We start from the raw sequence: 20,075 nt of genomic DNA on the forward strand, positions 1-20,075 counted from the left end.
ATAACAAAGGCATGAACCATTTTCAACCTATATCTTGTGGACTTCCACTAGGTTGCCTACAAAGTTTTGCCCCTCAATGCACTCCCAGAGCCAGGGAAACCTGCTGACTAGCATGCAGGACAGAACAGAAAGATCTGCACAAGAGATTCCCTCCAAGCAGCCTGGAAGACAGTGATCAAAAATAAATAGTAAGGAGAGGCTTCCCCGCTGTTGGCAGCTGGGAATGACAGAGAAGCTCTACATCCAGCTCCTGTCTCCTAAGAGTCTGCAGAAACACTAAAAGAACTGGCAAAAGAATAACAGCATGTGGCATCAAAAGAGAAGGAAGCTCCTGAATCTTATGTCATGGGAACAACAGTCTGAAAATATGCCTTGTATCTCCTTGCAATCAGGAGATTCAGGGAGATTCAGATGGGATTGTAACATTGACACCATTTCACACTCATTCTCTGCTGGTGCCCTGAAAGCTCATCAGTCACCCAGACTTCCTTTCCTCTGCTCACATTACTGCGACTGTGGAGACTCCCAGCTCATGACACCTTCCTGTCCTTTAGTTTGAATTCTTCTACATAAAATCTTTTTTATATATAATTCCATACATAATTATATTAATCATACATATATAATCTATATACACCCATAGAGAAGTTATACATATATATTACATATACACACATACTTACACATATATTGTGCATAATGTGTGTAATCATACACACAGGAATACATGCGTACGAGTGTAGTTAGCTGTATGCTAATGGATTTACCTAGCTAGCTTTTTTCTTTCTTTCTCCTCTTCCTCCTCTTTCTGTGCAGATGTTAAACTCTCAGCATCAGCAAGGTTGTCCACAGCAATGGCCAAAAATACATTCAGCAGGATATCTGTTTGTGTGCTTCTTAAAGAAAACGGACTTTGAAAACCGCAGAACAACATTATACCCAAGGTTTCTTAATTGAAAATTTTTAGCAACCTGTCATCAGATCTCTTGGATTTTCAAAACTTCCATTTCACACAAATGTTCAGGATGTGCATATCCAGCATGCACAAACCCACACTTTCCATTCAAATGGCTAACACAGGGTGTGGGGTTTCCAAAATTTCACAACAGAATGACTGATATAAAACATTGCAGTCCAGACTTACGTTTTAGTTTCCGATTTCCCAAAAGAGTTGTGCTTTGTGCAACAAATCCCACTGAAGATAAAGGGAGAGCTGAATACTTCACATCTTTGATAGCTTAGGTCACTTTTATTAAAGCACTCTTGTATTCAAGAGCCTCATACTATAAGGCACCTGGGCTTTCCAGTTTTGGCCTACGTAGTTGAGTTGAACAACCTCATTACAGGTATTCTCACAGACACGAGTGGATTTTATGGACAGCAAGCACAGCACTCTCATTAGCATTTCTGAGGCAACCAGAAAGAAATTCATTTAGCCTGAGCATTGAAGGGTCGAGCTGACAGCTCTGCCATCTCCCAGCAGAGAGTCCCTGCATGGCCAGTCACGCCCACGTAGCTGAAGGGCAAGGAATCCCAACTATTTTCTTGTCTTGCCGGTCAGTGTTCAGATCTTGTGTTACAAATCTGAGCACCAGCTTCTTTTTTAAATTTCTTGAGCCTGGGTCTTATGACACTGTGATAGCTTTTAAGTAAACCCCAGTTCAAGGCTTAGTCTGGAAATATAGCTACCCCTTCCCTGTGCTCCAAGGTCTAATGGCTCCAACGTCAGCCAGCATGTAGAGCTGGCTCACATTTTCCTCTGCAGTTCACAAGGAGATCCAAATTGTAGCTTTTTTAAGCTGTCAGGCAGACTGACTCCCTCGACCTTCAGATAAGTGGAATTGCACCATCTCACTTTGAAGAGAAGGCATGCAGGTCAACTGAAATGTCAAATAACAGGGTTTGAGAGATCTGAATTATGAGGAAAGGCCAGAAAAGCTGTGCTGAGACTACAAGGTGGCTTTATAGAAGAATCAGTATAAAAAGAAATGTCACCTCTGACACAGGGGGCCGTTTATTAGGGAAGCAGAAACTAAACATGAACAAATTTGGAGCAAACTGAGATATGGAACAGAACCATAGCTTTATGTTATATGCAAATTCCTGTGAAAAGACACTCACAGCCTAATCATGCAATGTGCTTTGTACCTCCTGGGATATGTACAGTGCCCTCATTTCACCTTGAAGCCAGACAAAACTGAAGTTACTTAATACCAGTACAGGCTGGAAAATAATACAGCGCATGATTTTCTGTTTGAAGAATGCACAGATTGCAGTAACTGAAATGGAACATGGTTCCTGTTAGCTTATACATGAATTAATATATGATCTCACATAAATCAATTATGCCAAACGTATGTTACTCCTATTACAGCATTCGTACGTAGCATATTGTAGATTATACATATTTTTATTCCACATAAGGCTTGGATGAAATGATATGGAATATATTATTGAAAAGGCAATTAAAGCAAAAATATGCAGTAAGTAGAGTAGGTACACACAGAGATTAGCTTCTGGAGAAGGCAGGAAAGAAAAACCTATGAGAGAATTAAGGGCAATGAAAAATAACAACACTAAACATGTAAAGATACTAAATAGAAGCTAGCATGTGGAACCAGCATGTAGCTGGCTCTTACAACTGTTTATATGCCTAAAGACTTAGCACTAGCTAAAATCAAACAAACTTGTTTCACTTTTGGCAGTGCAAAGCCAAAATTCAGACCTAGGGAAAAGGTAAAAATGTAAGGTATGAAATTCATTATTTTCTGACATAACAAAGTAGTAAAGGGTGGCTTTAAATTCAGCCCCACTTGGAGAAAAGAGTAGCATCAAAGGATACAGTTTCCACAGATGAAGAGGATGATGAAGTAAATACAGACCAACATTCCTGGAAAAGAGGGGCCGCCATAAGCCATGATCCCATCATACATCACCGAATTCCAGTCCTCCCCAGTCAGGATCTAAATGACACATTCCCACCAATAAGGGATACAGTGTTAGACCACATAGAGAATTTGAAAACCCCAGTAACACAAAGATATCTACTATCCTAGAGAACACCCCCTCCCCCTCAGGATAGTTGGAGACTCTGGCTGTGTCCATCTAGAAAATAATAAAAAAAACCACAACAAACCAGGGAGAATGTGAAGCCAAACAGCTCTCCCAGACAATTCCGTTCAAGTCTCCCCACCTCTCACAGGCATTTCCTTCCCATGTGCCTGTTGTTTGAGACAGGCTGCACAACCTACAGCACTGAAGTCAGCCCTCGACACAGCCCTCTCCACCACCTCCCTTCACCTTGCATGTGAAATCGTGATCCTGATGCTCTTGGATGAATAATCCCCAAACTGCAGTCAGTTTAAAGGCCATTTGGTTACTTCTCTGGTGCTGTGGGCAGATATTTGTTCCCCAATACTGTGAGAGGGGGGAGGACAGCTGCAGGCTTTGGCATGCAGGTGCTGTCCTGGGACATGGCAATGGCCATTCCCTTGTCCTACCCTGCTAAGATCTGGTGGCCTTGCTACACACAGGGGCTTTAGCTTTGTTTCCCCATTTTGAGAGGGAATACCCCTGTGCTGGCAGCACAGCGTTGCACCTTGCTCCTGGAGCCGTTAGCCTGACGTCCAGCCCTGGGGACTGTCCGGCTGCAGGGTAAGAGTTCAGGACCAGCTCTCTGTTTTGCCCCATTTAAACACAATGTGTTGGCCCCATTGGGACCACTCTTGCCCTTACCTGAAACACAGTGAGGAGGGACTGGGGGAAGTTGTCAAATGTACTCCTCCTGGTCTGCATCTCATCAAAGTTAAACTTGCCCCCAAAGAGCTGCATCCCCAGGAGTGAGAAGATGATAATGAAGAGAAAGAGAAGCAGCAACAGGGAGGCAATGGAGCGGACTGAATTCAGGAGTGAAGCCACAAGGTTACTCAGGGAGTTCCAGTATCTGGGAGAGAAAACAGAAGCAGTCAAAATTCCTTCAACCCAAGACAGGTGCTCATGGACTGCACAGGATATTGTCTCAGGCTGCCTTGTGCGTATAAGCAGGCATTTCCAAACACCCTGTTAAGCAGTGAATCATTGACGTGCTTCCCTAAGATAATGAGACCTACTGCAGCTAATGAGTAATTTTACTACCACACATGTACACACACAATTCCCCCCACCCCCCACCCTGTACACACACCCAGAAGATTATTGCAGCACTCTCCATCTAAGGCTCTGTAAATCTTATATCAATATACGGTGATTAGTTCTTGCTGCTTCAGTGAGTTACATTCTAACCAACCTCATTACAACACTCACAGATGTTATGGCAGCCAGAATACCTCACTCCAGAGAATGGCCTGTAATAACTAACAAGAGCAGATGGGGAAACAGTTTGGCAGCAAATGCAAACTTGTCCAAAATCTGGTGTGCATGAGTATGTGCTTGGGCTCACTCACAGATAGAGGTTGATAAATTTTCTGGGATTGAGAGGAAGGAGAAAGATATTAAAGGTCCTTTTACATGGATCCTAAAAGAGACTCCAGATCTACATTCATAAAAGTCCAGAATTTCCTTTGCTCTTTGAAGAGCACACCGTCACTGCTTTTTTGGGCATCAAACCCACCATACTTCCTCAAACAGGCTGTAGAACACTTCGAGGGCTTCATTCAGGAGAGGATGCCTAAGACCTGCTCTCCTGGTATATTCAGGCTTGTGCCCAGATCAGCCTGATATATAATGCAGAGAAAGAATCTTCCTGCCCCTGTGGTCCCGCTTTAGGGCTCAAATTGATGCCAGCAGCATGCTCCACTGCAGCATGTCTGTTTGCTTGCATTCTTTGCCAGCCTGCAGAGTAGCCATGTGTTGGAAAAAGCCTTTAGAAAAAATGTCAAAAGAATCCACTACATCACCCATGAAGCAACTTCCACTTCAGTCTTGCATCTGCTCAACCACTCCTAGTCTACTGCTTAGCTGGTCATGACCACTTCTCTTTTATGCAGTTTTGAGTCTGACAGAGCTTTCAGACCGTGCTGAAGACTAGCTGTCATCTTCCAGTTACCTCATTTTGAATGCACATTACTAGCAAGCTTCAACAGGTCAGCAAGCCAACAAGGTTTGCCTTTGATCTCTAAAGTCTGCCTTCTAGCATAAAACCTCCTGTGGCCTACCACCATGCTTGGAAGTTCCACCATGGCCAACACCCTCCACTCCCTCCTCCCAAAGCCCATAACACTGAACCTTTCTTTCCTTAGAGGACTCTGAATTTCTAGCCATATTTTCCTCGGAGAAAAAGGTTTCATGTGAGAAGGATGGCAGACATTTCTAGTGCTTTCGCTCCTTTGAGGAAGTCTGATCCTTCAACATACAAATCTGTTCTGAAGGTATTGTGGTCGTTAATGTGAGATGAGTTCTTAAAATCCCAGTTAAATCAATATTTTAAAAATGTCAATGTAAAAAGAAGACTTCCCTTGTCCCCTGTAAGACAGGCATGTTTGAGCAGCCCAATCACTTTATGAAGGTTAGCAATCTGATCTGCAGAGGGACACTGCCATGTCCTCTGAAGTTCAGCAACTTGTTCATCTCCAAGGGCTGAGCTTCAAAGCTAACTGTGATGTTTTCCCTCCAGCCCATCTTCAGCACTTCAGAGAAAACTAGAATGCTTTAAAGTTTAACTGCAATTAAAGGGATGAGCAATGAAAAACTACAGAGCAAAGGTAAGGGCATGGAAGCTGTGGGCTCAGTGCCACCAAATGTCGGCACTGAATGTGCAATGTAACAGCTTGCTGTATTTGCGTTTATGCTTACAGCTCACATACTTTCACACTTTGCGAGGAAGAAAAAGTGTCACAGGAAAAGGGAAAACTTCATTTCTGATGAAACTCAACTGCTTTTAACATCCTTAAAACAAAAACTGGTGGGGTCCAGAATATCTCTCCAAGCCCTCCAATGTCAGCCAGGACACATTTTCTAGGTCTTCCTAGCAGTGCCCTTAAGAGGCATACAGTAGAGCTGTTACCCATCTGAATAGTCTCAGTGACTCACTTAAAGCTTAAACGCCTTGCTATCTCAGAGAGCAACTGCACAGACTTTCATCAGCTCTGCATTTCTTACAGATGGCTCAATACCTGAGATTCAGTTTCTTACGTGACTATCAAACTTAAAGCAATTAACTGAGATGACCTGGTGATAAGATTAGTGCTGTTTTATCTGTGCACTGAGTGCTAGCTAGAAATACAGCACCATTAGAAAAGTAAACAAACCAATCAGGGGAAAAAAAAAAGAGAAAAAGGAAAAAGGAGAGGATAAGGAAGGCTTGACTTGACTGGGATGCGAAAATCACAATTGCCTTATCTTAGTGTCCTAGAAGAACTGAGGTTACCATCTGTCACATTAGGTGGTTGCAGAAATAACATGAACAGCCCCTCAAAATCAGATCTGGGGTTACTCAACAAAACACAAGGCTTTTAAGTCAGGAATGGATGAAGCCCAGACAAAGGAAAAGTCTCTCACTACTTCATTCTCTTTGGTTAATATACTACAAAGAAAAAACCAGCTACAATAAATCTCTTTGCACTGCTGGATGGAATCAGAGGTTTTGGACCAGTCAGCATATAATGGGAGCTATGACAGAAAGCACTGCTGCTTCGTCAGACTTATAGGGAAATGAATGTGCTTGTTAACATCTCCTGCTTGCAGATCTCAGACCCTTGAGGATGCCAGTGAATGAGGCACTGCAAAACCCCAGTGAGCGGGATGTGATTATGATCCCAGTTTCAAAATGGAGGAACGATGCAGATAAGTTAAATGGTTTGCTCAGCATCTCACACAAAAATCAGTCGTGGAACTGGATTAGGACTTAACGTGTTCTTTTATTCTCTTCCCTCTCCTCCCCATTCCCTTTCACTATGTCTTTATGATACTGGCAATCACAGATGCACAGCTTAAAACAGTAGCAACAGCTGGCAGTCTCATTGTAGGAAAGCTTCCCACACTGTTCATCCAAGGTAAAACCACTTTGAAAGCAGGTACAAAAAGAAGATGCCCTGTCTCTCCCCCCCACAGTTAACAGAGACATATCTAGTGGCAGGATTAGGTACAAAATATCAATCTTCAGTATGCTGTTGCAAATACATTGATTTATTTTTTAAGTATAAAGCACTAAATATAGGGATTTGTAAAGCAGTAAAGGACTATTTATAAAGAGAAAATAATTTGTTTTCTCATATCCCTGTAAAAATCAGGGAGACTAAACCAAACAGATTATATTGTCTGCTTGTCTAATGTGCAAGACTAAGTAATTCTGAAGTGTGTTTATAATTTTGGAAGAAACGTTTGCTCTTGAAATTCTAAATGTGGTTTCTAAAATGATGCGTTGTTCATCTGATGGTGTCTTTATTTGTTTCTATTATATTAGGGAGCTGTGTTTGTGTTTTCCCTAGAAGTGTATCATCTTGACGCACCCAGGATTTGTTTGTGCTCCATGTTTAGCCTGAAAAATCCATACAAATATATAGAGATTAGGCTACCTACTGATATACTCCCACCAGAGTAAATTTCCTGCTTTGTGACTTTTTAATGGCCTTGATTATTGCTATTTCCATCTCCACCGTATGTCCCCATGTCACTGCTCATGAATATATATTTGATATAAAACATTAGACTATCATCCCTCCTACTCCTCCCAGCTTTCTAGGATTGTATCTTTCTGTATTATCATTGCACTTAGGTGGTGTATTCCACCAGTATCGATGATGTGGTCAATAAATCATCACTGTATTTAAAGTTAGGTGAATAATGGAAAAATTTGTATTTTACTGGAGAACATTAGAGGTGGAAGTTTTTCTTTAATGACAGAATATTCTCTCCTGCAGTAAGACATGAGTGGGCCTAAAATACTGCTTTGGAGGCTTGTGCTAGGGCCTTCCACATGAGGGTGAACTTCACCCACGGAGGGGAAAACTCATGAAGAAAATTCTGAATAATTAAAAAACACAGATAAATCTGAGACTACTGCAACCTACTTGCCAATATTTTAGGAACAGGAAAGAAGGCAAAATCTGATTAATACATTATTCATTAGGAGTTATTCCTCAGCTCTGTGCTTTACACATAGACCCCTATACAAATTGCAGGAGACATATTCCAGGTAACATTTTCTTCCATGCAAAACTGTATTTTAGTCCTGCTGCAGAATGAAGGTAAATATAACTAGTCCTACTGCTGGTTGGTTCCAACATTACATCTCTGCCAGAAGCTTTAGGAATATTTGAGTACTCCAATAGCTCAAGATTCCTAAAGTATTAATGATATTCTCTTCTCAACATTTGCCTTTATTAGAGAATTCTCTTAGCTAGATTATATATTTTGTGTAGGAGTGGAGAAATGTCTTGAAAAAACAATGACCTCTCCAGGATGCTATGTCGTAGCTTATGCTTTTATAGCTATTGGTATGTTGCCCTGGGTGTATCTGATTACCCAATGCCTGAAACAGCTACTGGTTTCCTCAGAGACCAGGCCTGGGACTCAGTGATGATAGCTTTCAGACCCCAAAATACAGGAAAAACAGTCACCAGACCAGAGATCCCCACTATTTCTGAAAGGGCAAAGATACCTTTCTTGCTGGAAACTCTTTGTTAGCTGGAAACTCTTTGTTAGCTGGAACATTTCCCCCCTCTTCTGTGATCACACATCTAAACAGACCACCTCTTTAAAATTTTTTTAATAGTTGTAGGCTTGCTTTGGCCCCTCTCTCTGAGACTGTAAACTGATTTTCTGTTTCTGCCATCTGACCTTGAAAACCATGCACCCTGCCAGAAAGTTGAGGCTCAGAAGCTTTAAGGGTAAATCTTGTACAATGCACAAGTCCAAGTCTGTTGTTTTTTCTGCCTCACAGCTCTGCCATCTTGACTATCTTCCAGTTTTGGTCTTGTTTTTCTCACGCACCGTGTTTTTTATCTCAAATTTGTCAGAAATTTCCTTTGGGGGGAGTTTATAGCAATTCTAGGGACATTTTCATAGCTGAGGTTGCAGAAAACACACTCTTTCACCACCTCAGTCAAACTTTTTACAAGGTGCTGACTGGTGCCCACATGGGAAAAGGCAGACCCTGTGCTGCTTCGGGTGAGCACTTGGATAGATTTGTTCCAAGAGCTCCCATCTGGGTAAGTTGGGAGCTGATCTCTCCTACAACCTCCCCTCAAACTGAAGAACTCCTGCCAAACCAAGCTGGTGTTTTGAAGGTACCTGACTGCAGGAAGCAGCGACTGTTTAATAGACACCACTGTCGCTTTATGCAGAGGGACAGCACAAAGAAGGAAAAGGAAAAAGAGGGGAGACTTGATTCTGGAAAAGCCTGGTTTCTTCATAAAGCTGCTGCTTCATGCTGGACTCCCCGACTCCTCTGAGGAAGAGGGGCTGGCAACATCCTTCGCCTATAGCTGCTAGTGTTGACACTATCTCCCATTCAGGCCAGTGTTGAGTCTACTGGAGCTGGCACGGGCTCCTCAGTCAAATGTTGTTTTGGCTCAAAGTAATCTTTCAGGCTCCTCTCTGTCACCATAAAGCAATAGGAAAGGTCACAAGGCTATCTGATGGGGTTTTTTTTCACTTTGTCTTTTGCAGGGAAACCTAAGAGCCCCAGCTCAGCTCACATTATCCTTCCAGACTTCAGTTTAACAAGCTGCATGGTATCAAGTGTCTCCAGTCCCCTGTGCCAGATTCCTCACCAATCCTTACTACCCACATCTAGTCATATCCAGTCGGCAAAGCCCTCCCCACCCTGCCACAGACTTCAGAAGATGAGGACTCTCAACCTAGCGCTCCCACTCCCCAATTAGTGGTAGAAAAAGTGAAAAAACAGAGATATGAGTGACTTGTATCTATATATGTTACGCATTGAGCAGTAGCCCTCCTTCATTCCCAAAGAAGCACAAAAGTACCTTGTGATTTTAAATATTCTTAGGAGTCGAACACATCTCAACACCGAAATGCCCAGTGGTGACATGATCTTTGTCTCAACCAGAATCGTTTCCAGGATTCCTCCACACACAATGAAACAGTCAAAGCGGTTGAAGAGGGAGACAAAATAGGCCTGGAGACCAAGGCTGTACATCTTCAGCAGCATCTCTGCCGTGAAAAGAGCTAGCAGCACCTTATTGGCAGTGTCTCGTGAAAAACAAACAGAAACAGATTAAAGAAACTTAGTCAAAAGATCATCACAGCTGACCATTGGCCCTTGCCTATAAGAAACGCCTTCTGGGATCAGTCTGAAAGGTTAACTTCATATAAGCTTGGGTCAAAGAATGGACTTCAAAAGCGTGGGCATCTCATTCACAGAAATGTTTTACGAAGATGGTTACCGCAATTCTTATGTATTGCACATACAGCTGTGATGTATTACACAACCTCACAACCTCCATGGCAGGGACATGCCTTCCTGTGCACAACCTCCCATCACACTTGTCATCTGCAGATGAGAGTGGGAATTGAAGAGCTGCTGTGCTACCTACTGTTGCTTAATTAAGCCTTTCAGCTACTCTCACCTCCAGTGAGGATTCAACTGCTCTGCAGACAGAAGAACTTTACAAATCACTCTTCCTTCCTCACCTCCATGGCAACTAGAATAAATGCCATTTCAGGGAAAACCTTGGAGAACCTGTGGCTCCCAGTAGCTGTCCATAAATTGGAAACCCAGTTGCTGCACATACATATTTAGCAGAAGCTCCTGATTTCACCTACACCCAGTGGAACACTGTTTTGGCTGGAAACAAGGAACTTGCATTTTCCCTGAGATTTCTCCCATTGTAGGCAGATATTTTGTTGTATTCTTTAAGATTCTCCACAGACAGAGGACTATTTGGAGCTGTGTGTACCCCTTTTACATTGTGTAGTCTAATGCTTCAGCTCCTCCCTCAGCCCCCTTTTTTGACACTGACCACAATAAACAGAACCATCTGCCCCTCCTCACCTTGGACCTCCGTGAGCCAGTCTGGCTGGTTGTAGTGTTCAGAGGCAATGGTAAGGGTGTTCAGAAACACAAGGAAGATCACCAACCAGTAGAAAACATTGGATTTGACAGCGGCGCGGCACTTTCTTCTGCAGAATCGATTCCATCGGCGCCAGTAGCGACTTGAAAAATTGGGGAAGGAAAAGTTCTTTTCAGATAGGGATCCTTAGGCTATTGCAAATCTCTGTCAAGAGAGACTCTAGTCTTGATTTATTGTTCAACAGTGGTGGAGAATAACTTTAAAGTTCACCCTGAAAAATGTTCACTCATTCTCATCTGAGTCGACAATTGTGATCATCCTTCCTTTAGCTATAGGAATAAAGTTAGTCCTAAACCAATTTGCAACATTTAGGGGCGAATCAACCACTTCAAGCAACGTCTTAATCTGATTAAGACATCCACTGCAGCTACCCTGAGAGGTTTTTTAGCCCAATTCCCACAAAAATAGTTATTGTTCTTGTATTTAATGTTTGTGGCCTGCAATGGGACCTTGCCCAGGCTCAGAATAGTCAATGAAAAGATACGCACTATACACCATGGACCTTTGGATTAAGTCTTTGGAGAGGTGATGTCAGATAAAATCCATGGAACATTTCCAGCATTCACATTCAGCAATGTTCAGGAGTAAGCGCAACACGCGGGCTGACTCTGAACAGAAAAACAAAACTTAGGGGACCTCAGCATCACATCTTCGTGCCTGGAACTAAGGATACCATTTGCTAATCAACAGACCTTTTAAAGTTTGCCTTCCATGAACACATCCCCTTGTGTCACTGATTTCTGAGGGTAATTACTAACCACAGAAGATATTTAAAGCTAATTACACACCTCCTACTCTTCAGAATTTAACTTGCATAGCAACCAGTTTCCAGGCAACACTTGCCACTGTATAATTTATCTAATAGTTTTATATAGATATTATATACATATATGTGTGTGTGCATGTGTGTGTTTATCTCTAAAGAGACACACAAATACACAACATTACATGAAGAGAGAACTTTTCTTGGCTAGTCTTCTCTTATGTATAATTTCCAGTGATAAACTATGGCCATACTTGAGGTCAGGGTTCAGGATCTATAAGAACTAAAGCCAGGCAATATGAACATTGCACACTGGCCAAGAATTTTGCAACAACATTTTAACAGGTAATCAAATGCAGGCTGTTTTAGCTATGCAATTTATAAAGGCACCCAGTCTAGCTAGCACAAATATTTAATAAGGGTTGTGTGGTTTGCAGTGGATTTGGGGCACGAAATGATCTTCCCGACTTTCAAAATGGGCACAACACTTAGGCATTCATGTCGTCATTACATCATTAGCAATCCCACACACTTATGTGTGTACTTGTGCACAAATGTGCATGCACGTCACCATGTGATGATACAAGTGGTTTTTTGTGCTTACACCTATGTACAAATAAATCCATGGATTGTAGGAATACGATCATGTATGCAACTCTTTGCACAGGGATGCATATAGACAGCATGTATGAATATGTGCATTTCTGAATTTACATTACTGTTCGTTATTTAGATAAGCTGAAGGACAGAGCTGCTCAGTTGTTCCAGTTATTCTGAAAATTAATTTAGGTTTTATAAAATTGACTTTGAATTCAGAGTTATTGAGGCAGCGAGGCTCCTACTGAAGATGTAGAAATGGATTGGGACCTCAACAACCAAGTTCCGTGAGTTCAGTCAGCCTTTCCAGTGGAAACTCCCAAATGACCACCTGGGGAGTGCTTCACATTTTCAAAAGCTCTAAGTCAACAGAAAAACAAATACCACCAGAAAAACTCCGCACGTCCCATAGTAAAAGGGAGCATTTCACAAATAAGATATAAACCTCATCAGTTGAAAGATTTACAATAAAGCAAAACAGAGTAGTGCAACAAAGTGTAGGAAAGAGAACCTTGAGCTGGCAGGGTTGATGTGATGGATGTAGTATAATTATGTGGTTGAACTTTTTTTTCTTCTGCTTTTATATTTTATGGCTTGGGATATGTAGGTAGCAATCAGATAGGTACTTCTGAGTGAAATACTGTCATTAGTCCCTGTGCCTTATTTCAGTATGAAACTAAGAAAAGGGATCTTGATTTTTGGTAGGTGACTGACTAAAATCGGACAAGTTTGGCAGTATCTCCCAGAATCACCACTGTGTCCCACAGATGCAGGAGTAAACCACTTCACAAAGTAAGGAACAAAACCAGTGGAAAGGAGGAAAAGCAAAAGTTATTTTTACTTACCTAAACTTTGATTTTGAGATCCGATGCCTGAAAGACAAGAATTGCCATTAAATTCTCTGAAGCTGTCCCATACCTCCCAGGCTTTTGTGAAAATAGCAATAGAAAGAAACAAAGTTAAGCTCAATTAATTTTTTTAATGGATGCTGTTTTTTTCTTGAGTCCCCTGTAAGTCAATGTAGGCACTGGGCATGGCTAGAATTCCCTGATATACAAATCTTGTTTTTTGGCAGAAGACATGAAGTCATGCCATGATAGGATCCTACCACCAACAGACATCAGTGAACTAGGTTTTCTTTTGGGTAAAAGGATAGTCTAATACTAGGGGTACTCTGCATCTGCTGCCAAATACATTTTTCAACTAGAACTCTTTTTTCTTTTAGTCACTAGCTTTTTTTCTTATATTAAAATATGTATGACTTTATACAGACAGACTTGTTGCTTTCACACATCACCTGTCACTTCAGGATATATAAGCACATTATGAAACCATGGGAAAAATAAGACTTTCTTTTTTTTCTAGCAGTTGAGGGAAAAACAGTACATGGTAGATATTTTCAAACTTAGATACTAACACTTATTTTTCTTTATTATGTATGTAAATTGGTTTGAATTCAAAAGGATCTGAACAATAGCGGATTCTGTTGCTATCAATGAAATTTTGGGAATGAAACATTACTGAAAAATTGGCCGTGTTCGCACTATATATGTGTTTAAATATCTAATTCCATGCACTTGGATTTATTCAACTAAATAATCTCATTAGCCTTTTATGAGAAGTCACGGGCAAAGAGACAGAACCCAATTCTCTAACCGCTACTTTGCTCTGCTTGACACGTGTCCTGTAAAGCCTTTGAACTCTTAGGCTCTCTTTTGGTACATACATAATGGTGCACAGACAGAAATAAAGGTATGTGGATGCAATGACATGAGTCAGAGGTGATTTAGGAAGCTGCAAAATCCACTACCAGTTACAGAAGAAATGAGAACCTGGGGAGTGACTATGAACAAGCTATTTCTGCTGGGTTGAAGCATTTCTTAAGGTTTCCGCTATGATAGGAAAGTGATTCATTGTTGACAACAGTCAGCAAAGGTCTTACTGTACTGGCTTAAAAATGGATTCACTGTTAGCAGACACGGGACAAAGTAATTCTCAAAGCATCTAATGCTACTTTCTGTAGCAGTCTTAAAAATGGTCACATCCCTCTTTGAGGACATCAGTCACTGACAAGCAATCAGTGATGGGTCAGTTTCCTTACGTGGAAGAGATTTTAGTGATAGGAACATTTCACCAGCAGATGGTCCAAGCAAAAAAAAAAAGCCTTTGCACTGAATACATCATTCCTGCTGTGTCACAGGCAGCTTCTCTAGGCCACATACTAGGCAGCAGTGTGGTTACAGACACATGCAAGAGTTCTTTTGATAAAGAAGAAATAACGCGCTGGCTGAACAGAATGCTAAATTATGCTGCAGAGACAAAGCGAGCTTTAGCAAGGATGACGGGTGAAGCACCTACAAAGCACATCCTTAATGTTAAAGTTATCCCAAATTTTCACTGAGAATTCTTGCTTGGTAAGCACTACCTACAAACTGTAATGGATCAGATTTACAGGCAACAGGAAAGAAGGCTCATAACAAAGACAGACGCAAGAAAAAGAAGAAAAATCTCACAATGAAGGAGAAAGCTAGGCACTGAAAAGGAGATGGCAAGGACTGTCATAGGAAAAGACTGGGGGGGGGGGCTTGGGGGGGAAGAGAGCAAGAGAGATGTCATGGGGAACCTGCCTGGTGGAAGCTGAAGGACAGGGAGCATGAAGTTCTCCAGTGACCTCTCTGGCTAATGGTGTCCCAGTAACGGAGCTGTGTGGCATTTAAGGAATCTTTTATTTATTTAAGCAAAAGAGATGTGGCAGGTGTAGTACTCATCATGCATGTGATAATTATATCTTTGGAGCACTATGAGCAGCAGCCAAGTGCATTCAGTGCTCCCACAGGTTAGCTACAGCCTCCCTCCCCATTGCCTTACTGCTATGGCAGAAGGCTTTATCACATGTGGGTGTGCTACATATATAGAACAGGACAAGGAAGGAGGAAGAGATTTATATTTAGAGGCAGAATCCAAGAGTGAAATGGAATTTTGGAAACACAAACCGTACAATAACTGATTCTGAAAACATTATGTCCGAATCGGAAACACATTTTTCAAATGACCATTACAAGATCAAGAATCTTTTGTCTTTCAGAATGAGGGTTCACTATGTCACATACAAAAATGCTTTTATGCCACCTCTAGGGGCTGTCAAATAGTCTGGATGTGGGGCCTTGCCACAGCCTCTTTGTGATGCTCCAAACTGGCACTTGCCAGGGGTTCAGGGTGGACCAGATTCTCTGCTGAGTTTAAACACAGATCTCTCTCGTCTCTGGTATCCTGTGACCTTTATGTCATTAGGAAAATGAGGGCATCCCCATTTGTGTCCAGTTCTGGAATGTCTTGAGAAACTATTGTTTAAAATCATGGTATAGGAGCCTATATGAAAATCATTTCAGATCACTACTGAGTATTTTTATCATAGGAATGATGTAACTCAGATTATCTTTTAGAAAGACAAACACAAAGTCAGACCTCTACTGTTTGACTCGCTATCTTTTATTCTTCTAACCCTTCATAGTTATGTACCACATGCAGATAAGACAGTGAAATTTAAAGATTTTATCAACATAAACTCAGGATAATCAGCATAATTCAAATGTAGTGAGATATCCTCCATTCTGAGAGATAAAGTCTTCATTTCTGTGTTCATGGTGGACACCAGAGAAGAGAAACTATGCACTTGTGAAGGATGTGACACTTATATAACAGGGGTTGAAGATTTTGTGTAATTGTACACACAAAAAAACAATTCTGGAAAAATCCTGTAGGTCTCCACGCATGACACTAAGGCCACGTTCCAATTGTTTTCTGGGTGCAGAAATTACTAAATATGACCACGAAATTATCTGGCATGCTGGTCACAACTACTTTTACACTATATCATCCTGCCTATAGGCAACTATCTTCATGAGGACGTACAAAAGCCCTTGGATACTAGTAAAACCTCTCAGAAAAGCAGTAACACAGAAATTTACTTACTATGCCTCTAGGTTATACTCAACTTTGGGGAACATCCAAAGAGCTGCACTGTGCATATCATACAGATTTTAGAACCATGAGAACACAGTCCTGGTGTGATACTGATTCTGTTTTGGTGCAATATGGTGCATTCATGCAGTTACTGCTCAAGCAGCACAACAGTTTCCCCTCTCTTTTTTTCTGCCGATGACATTTCATTGCTTCTAGTCAGGATGCTGGCAGCCCTGAAGACAAGATGCCCACCCTAGGATCCTTTTCCCATATATTACTGGGACAAGAGCATAGAGTCATGAAGTTTTCAGGAACGTACGCTGCATACCTGATAACTTCTCAGCCTAAAAAAGTGTTATGGTTAAGTTCTACCCTCAGCTATGCCTCTGCAATTCGCACTGAAGCAATGGGCCTCCATCGTTCTGCCTGGTATCCTCTGTACAATACAATTAACACTGGGCAGTTGTACGGGGACACGCAATGACAATTTCGCATTTCTGACCATTAGTTAAAAGCTTCCAGCAAAACAGAACAGATGACTGGCCCTGGAGAACTTGTGTTCTGATGTGGACTGAGATCCTATTGCTGAGGCAATCACTGAATTTCAGCAGAGTCCACCCAGCAATGTCTATTCTTTCTTTTTTTACGTTCTTGACGTTCTTGCAGAAGGATTGGAGAGCATGCTGACCTGACGGGGAAGATGCTGCTTTTAAGAGAGAGGTCGTTGTTGGTCATCAGCAGTAAGAATCTACAGAACATCTTTAAGAAAACTGGACCCGTCTAGTTTAAAATTGAGCTAGTTTGCTATTCAACAGGCTTTCTTACAGGCTGGAAAAATGGGCCAGCGCTTCAGCATTTAGTGAATAATCTTGCTACCCCTGTGGCAAGTCACAGGCAAGGCCTGTCACAGGATCCGAAGTAGGAAGATAATTCCGCCTCCACAAGGGCATGCTATTGTCCTTTAGACATGTATCTAGAGCTGCCTGTGAATATCAAAACCACCTTGCTCATAATAAATCGGAAAGCAGTAGCTGAGGCTGACACATAGGGGTTGATCCTGTGTGTTTTCCTGCTGAAGTCAGCAGTGGTTTCAGAGCTTTTGGCAGACTTTTCTTACCACTGCTCCTGACGTGATGAGGACTTTGGTCCTCACAGAAGGGGGCTATCTTCTCATTAGGTGAAAACCAGGAGTAACTATAGAGAACCTGCAAGCAAACTGATTCTTTCACCTTTACCACTGGCTCCTACGCTGATTATTGCAAGAACTGCATAGGAATTATGTTCCCAGCCAGAAAAGCACCAAGGGAAAATCACTGGTATTTCAGATGCCAGGGAAAGCTTCCATTGGTCATAGTATTTCCAGGACACACTGTTTTCAGTTGGAAAGCCAGTGTAAGTTGCTCGTTTTGTTTTTTCCTGTTTTATTGTTTTAACCCTCTTTGGTGGAAAGGCAATTGAACTGTCCTCCAAACGCATGGAAATCCTGGACAAGGTGAAAATGCCAAGTGGCTTATTGTTTCAGTGAAAGCAGATAATTTTAAACTCTCTTCCCCTTTGAGCTCAAGCGCTGCACTTTTCTATTGAGGCTCTATGGAACATTAGTTTCCACGAAGGTCTTTTTTTTTAGCTAATACATATGTATAAAAGCAAGCTCTATTGTGGCACTCCATATCTGTATGGCTGCATTAGAAAATTAACATTCTGGTCGTATTGGAAGATTACATATGCTGACATCCCGCACAGAACAGATTACTACTGATCATGAGCAATAGCCTGTCCTCAGGAATCTAGGACTTGCACAGCAGTAACCACAGAGGGTCAGGGAAATTACTCGCTATTGGGAAGTCCTGGGTATAAGGCTATCCTACAAATCCATTGCTCCTAGTTCCGGGTTTATCCCACTGGTTCTTGCTTCAGAGGAAACATGTTTCTTTGTACCCAGAGGCAACAGGTTATTAAAGCTGTGACACATCAGAAGTAAGATAAGTTCCACTTCCAAATGTTGTCCTTGAGGATAAAAGCTGTTGTGTTTCTACCACAGGGCAGAGGTCAGTGAAGTACGAGGCAGTATCATGACAGGGATGATATACTGTGCAAGTTGTGGGACGCTTTTCAATGTCCTGTGGAACCCTACGAAATCTTTTTCAAATTCAGATGCCTGATAAAGCTAACACCCATCTTAGGAAGGGAACTACTCCCTGACACAGCTCTCCTGATGGCAGTAGAATTACACCAGGAATCAATATGAATGAGGGTTTTTTTTGTTGGATTTTTTTTTTGTCTGTTTTAGTTCTAAGAAACTGGAATTACACAATAAGGAAAGAGAGATTAGATGCTAGATTCCTCCTGAAACTCCTTCTGCTGGTTTGAAGACTGGCATCCAGACAGCATAGCTGATGAAGGCAGTTTCTATAGTATGGGTACTATAGAAATAAAAGCTTCTTTGAGACAATTCATCAGTAGGAGATAGCTTGTATTTGAAAGGTACTCTCCTGATCTCACATAGCATATGTCTCTGTGGAGCTAAGAAAGGCTGTCAGGGAAGAGCTCCTTTTCCAAAAGGCGTGCTTGAGCCTGGCTTCTCAAGCAGATCTTTCTGTCATTCACAGACCCAGCCTTTCAAAGCTCTACAGCTTTTTATAAGAACAAAAAGAACAGACAGTAATTCTAAGTTATCTTCAACAAAAATGCTTTTTCTTTCAGTCTTCTGGGTACTTTTTTCCTTTTATCATGAGCGCATTCTGATGGCAAGGTCAGCCTGTAACCATGGTGGTGATGCTGGGGTGGTTAAATGCCCTCGCAGCCTGATGCACTAAATAAATAAATATATTACCTTTGACTTGAAATCTCCCTGCTGCTTCAGTCATGTCTGGTTGCAGATTGCCCAGTGCAGTCTCTGCCCTCTGGGAAAAAATGTGTTTATAGGAAAGCAATGGAGACCTGTGGTCACTAGGTGATTTTAGCAGGGTGGTAAAAATGAAGACTCACCCGCAATAGATGAAACTCAACAATCAAGCAAAAAACTCGTCTAGCCACTTCAACTGTAAAAGCAAAATCCAGAGGGCAGATGAGTACTCAAAAGTCTGGGCCTAAACTTCAACTAGAGTAAATCAGGATGGTATGACTATAATTATTAATGTTTACTCAAAGTCACTAGTACCTAGACGAGGAACTTGTTTTAAACACTCAACTGACTTCACACATGAATTACCTCTAGTCTTGAAAACTGGGCCAAATTCTGATTCTCTTAGTCAGGTTTCAATAAAAGAAAATATTCATTCAAATAAATTCTTGCTTACATTTTGTATGTTCCAGCAGGAATATTGGCCTACGGGAGGTTTAAATCAGGGCTCAGTGAGAAGAGGAGGACTTAAGAATTCTTGAAACCAGGAAAGCTGGTTTCTCTCTCTCTGCCTGAGTGTGTGATGCAGTAACAAAACAAACCAGAAAGGATTCCGAGCCTCAGAATTACAGGCAGATCTGAATGTACCCATAACGAAGGAATCTACAGCTCCACAAGTTTGAAACAAACATTTTACAAAAGCAGGAAGCATTGGCACAATTTGTATCTCACTACAGAATTTCAAATACAATGATACAGCCATTAATTTTTCTGGATGAAGGAGCCTATCCGTCTCTTAGAGATGAAAAGCAATCTGAGTGAGGCCTTGAGGATCTTAACTGTCCTTGGGTAAGGGGTAAAAAAAACCTTTCTCAATAAC

General features: G+C 41.6%; 1 protein-coding gene across 11 annotated transcripts in view; it reads right to left on the reverse strand.

Annotated features, from left to right (window-relative positions):
- CACNA1C (calcium voltage-gated channel subunit alpha1 C) overlaps positions 1-20,075 on the reverse strand; it is a 489,480-nt gene that overhangs the window by 100,228 nt on the left and 369,177 nt on the right. For all 11 annotated transcript variants that reach the window (XM_063318467.1, XM_063318446.1, XM_063318434.1 and 8 more), the window contains exons 11-16: positions 13,236-13,262; positions 10,952-11,112; positions 9,924-10,149; positions 3,736-3,943; positions 2,843-2,963; positions 768-882 (exon numbers count right to left, since the gene is read on the reverse strand). In XM_063318467.1, coding sequence (XP_063174537.1) covers positions 768-882; positions 2,843-2,963; positions 3,736-3,943; positions 9,924-10,149; positions 10,952-11,112; positions 13,236-13,262 — 858 coding nt within the window. The remainder of the gene's footprint in view (positions 1-767; positions 883-2,842; positions 2,964-3,735; positions 3,944-9,923; positions 10,150-10,951; positions 11,113-13,235; positions 13,263-20,075) is intronic.

This window comes from Chroicocephalus ridibundus, chromosome 1, assembly GCF_963924245.1.
Source record: "Chroicocephalus ridibundus chromosome 1, bChrRid1.1, whole genome shotgun sequence".
Lineage (NCBI taxonomy): Eukaryota > Metazoa > Chordata > Aves > Charadriiformes > Laridae > Chroicocephalus > Chroicocephalus ridibundus.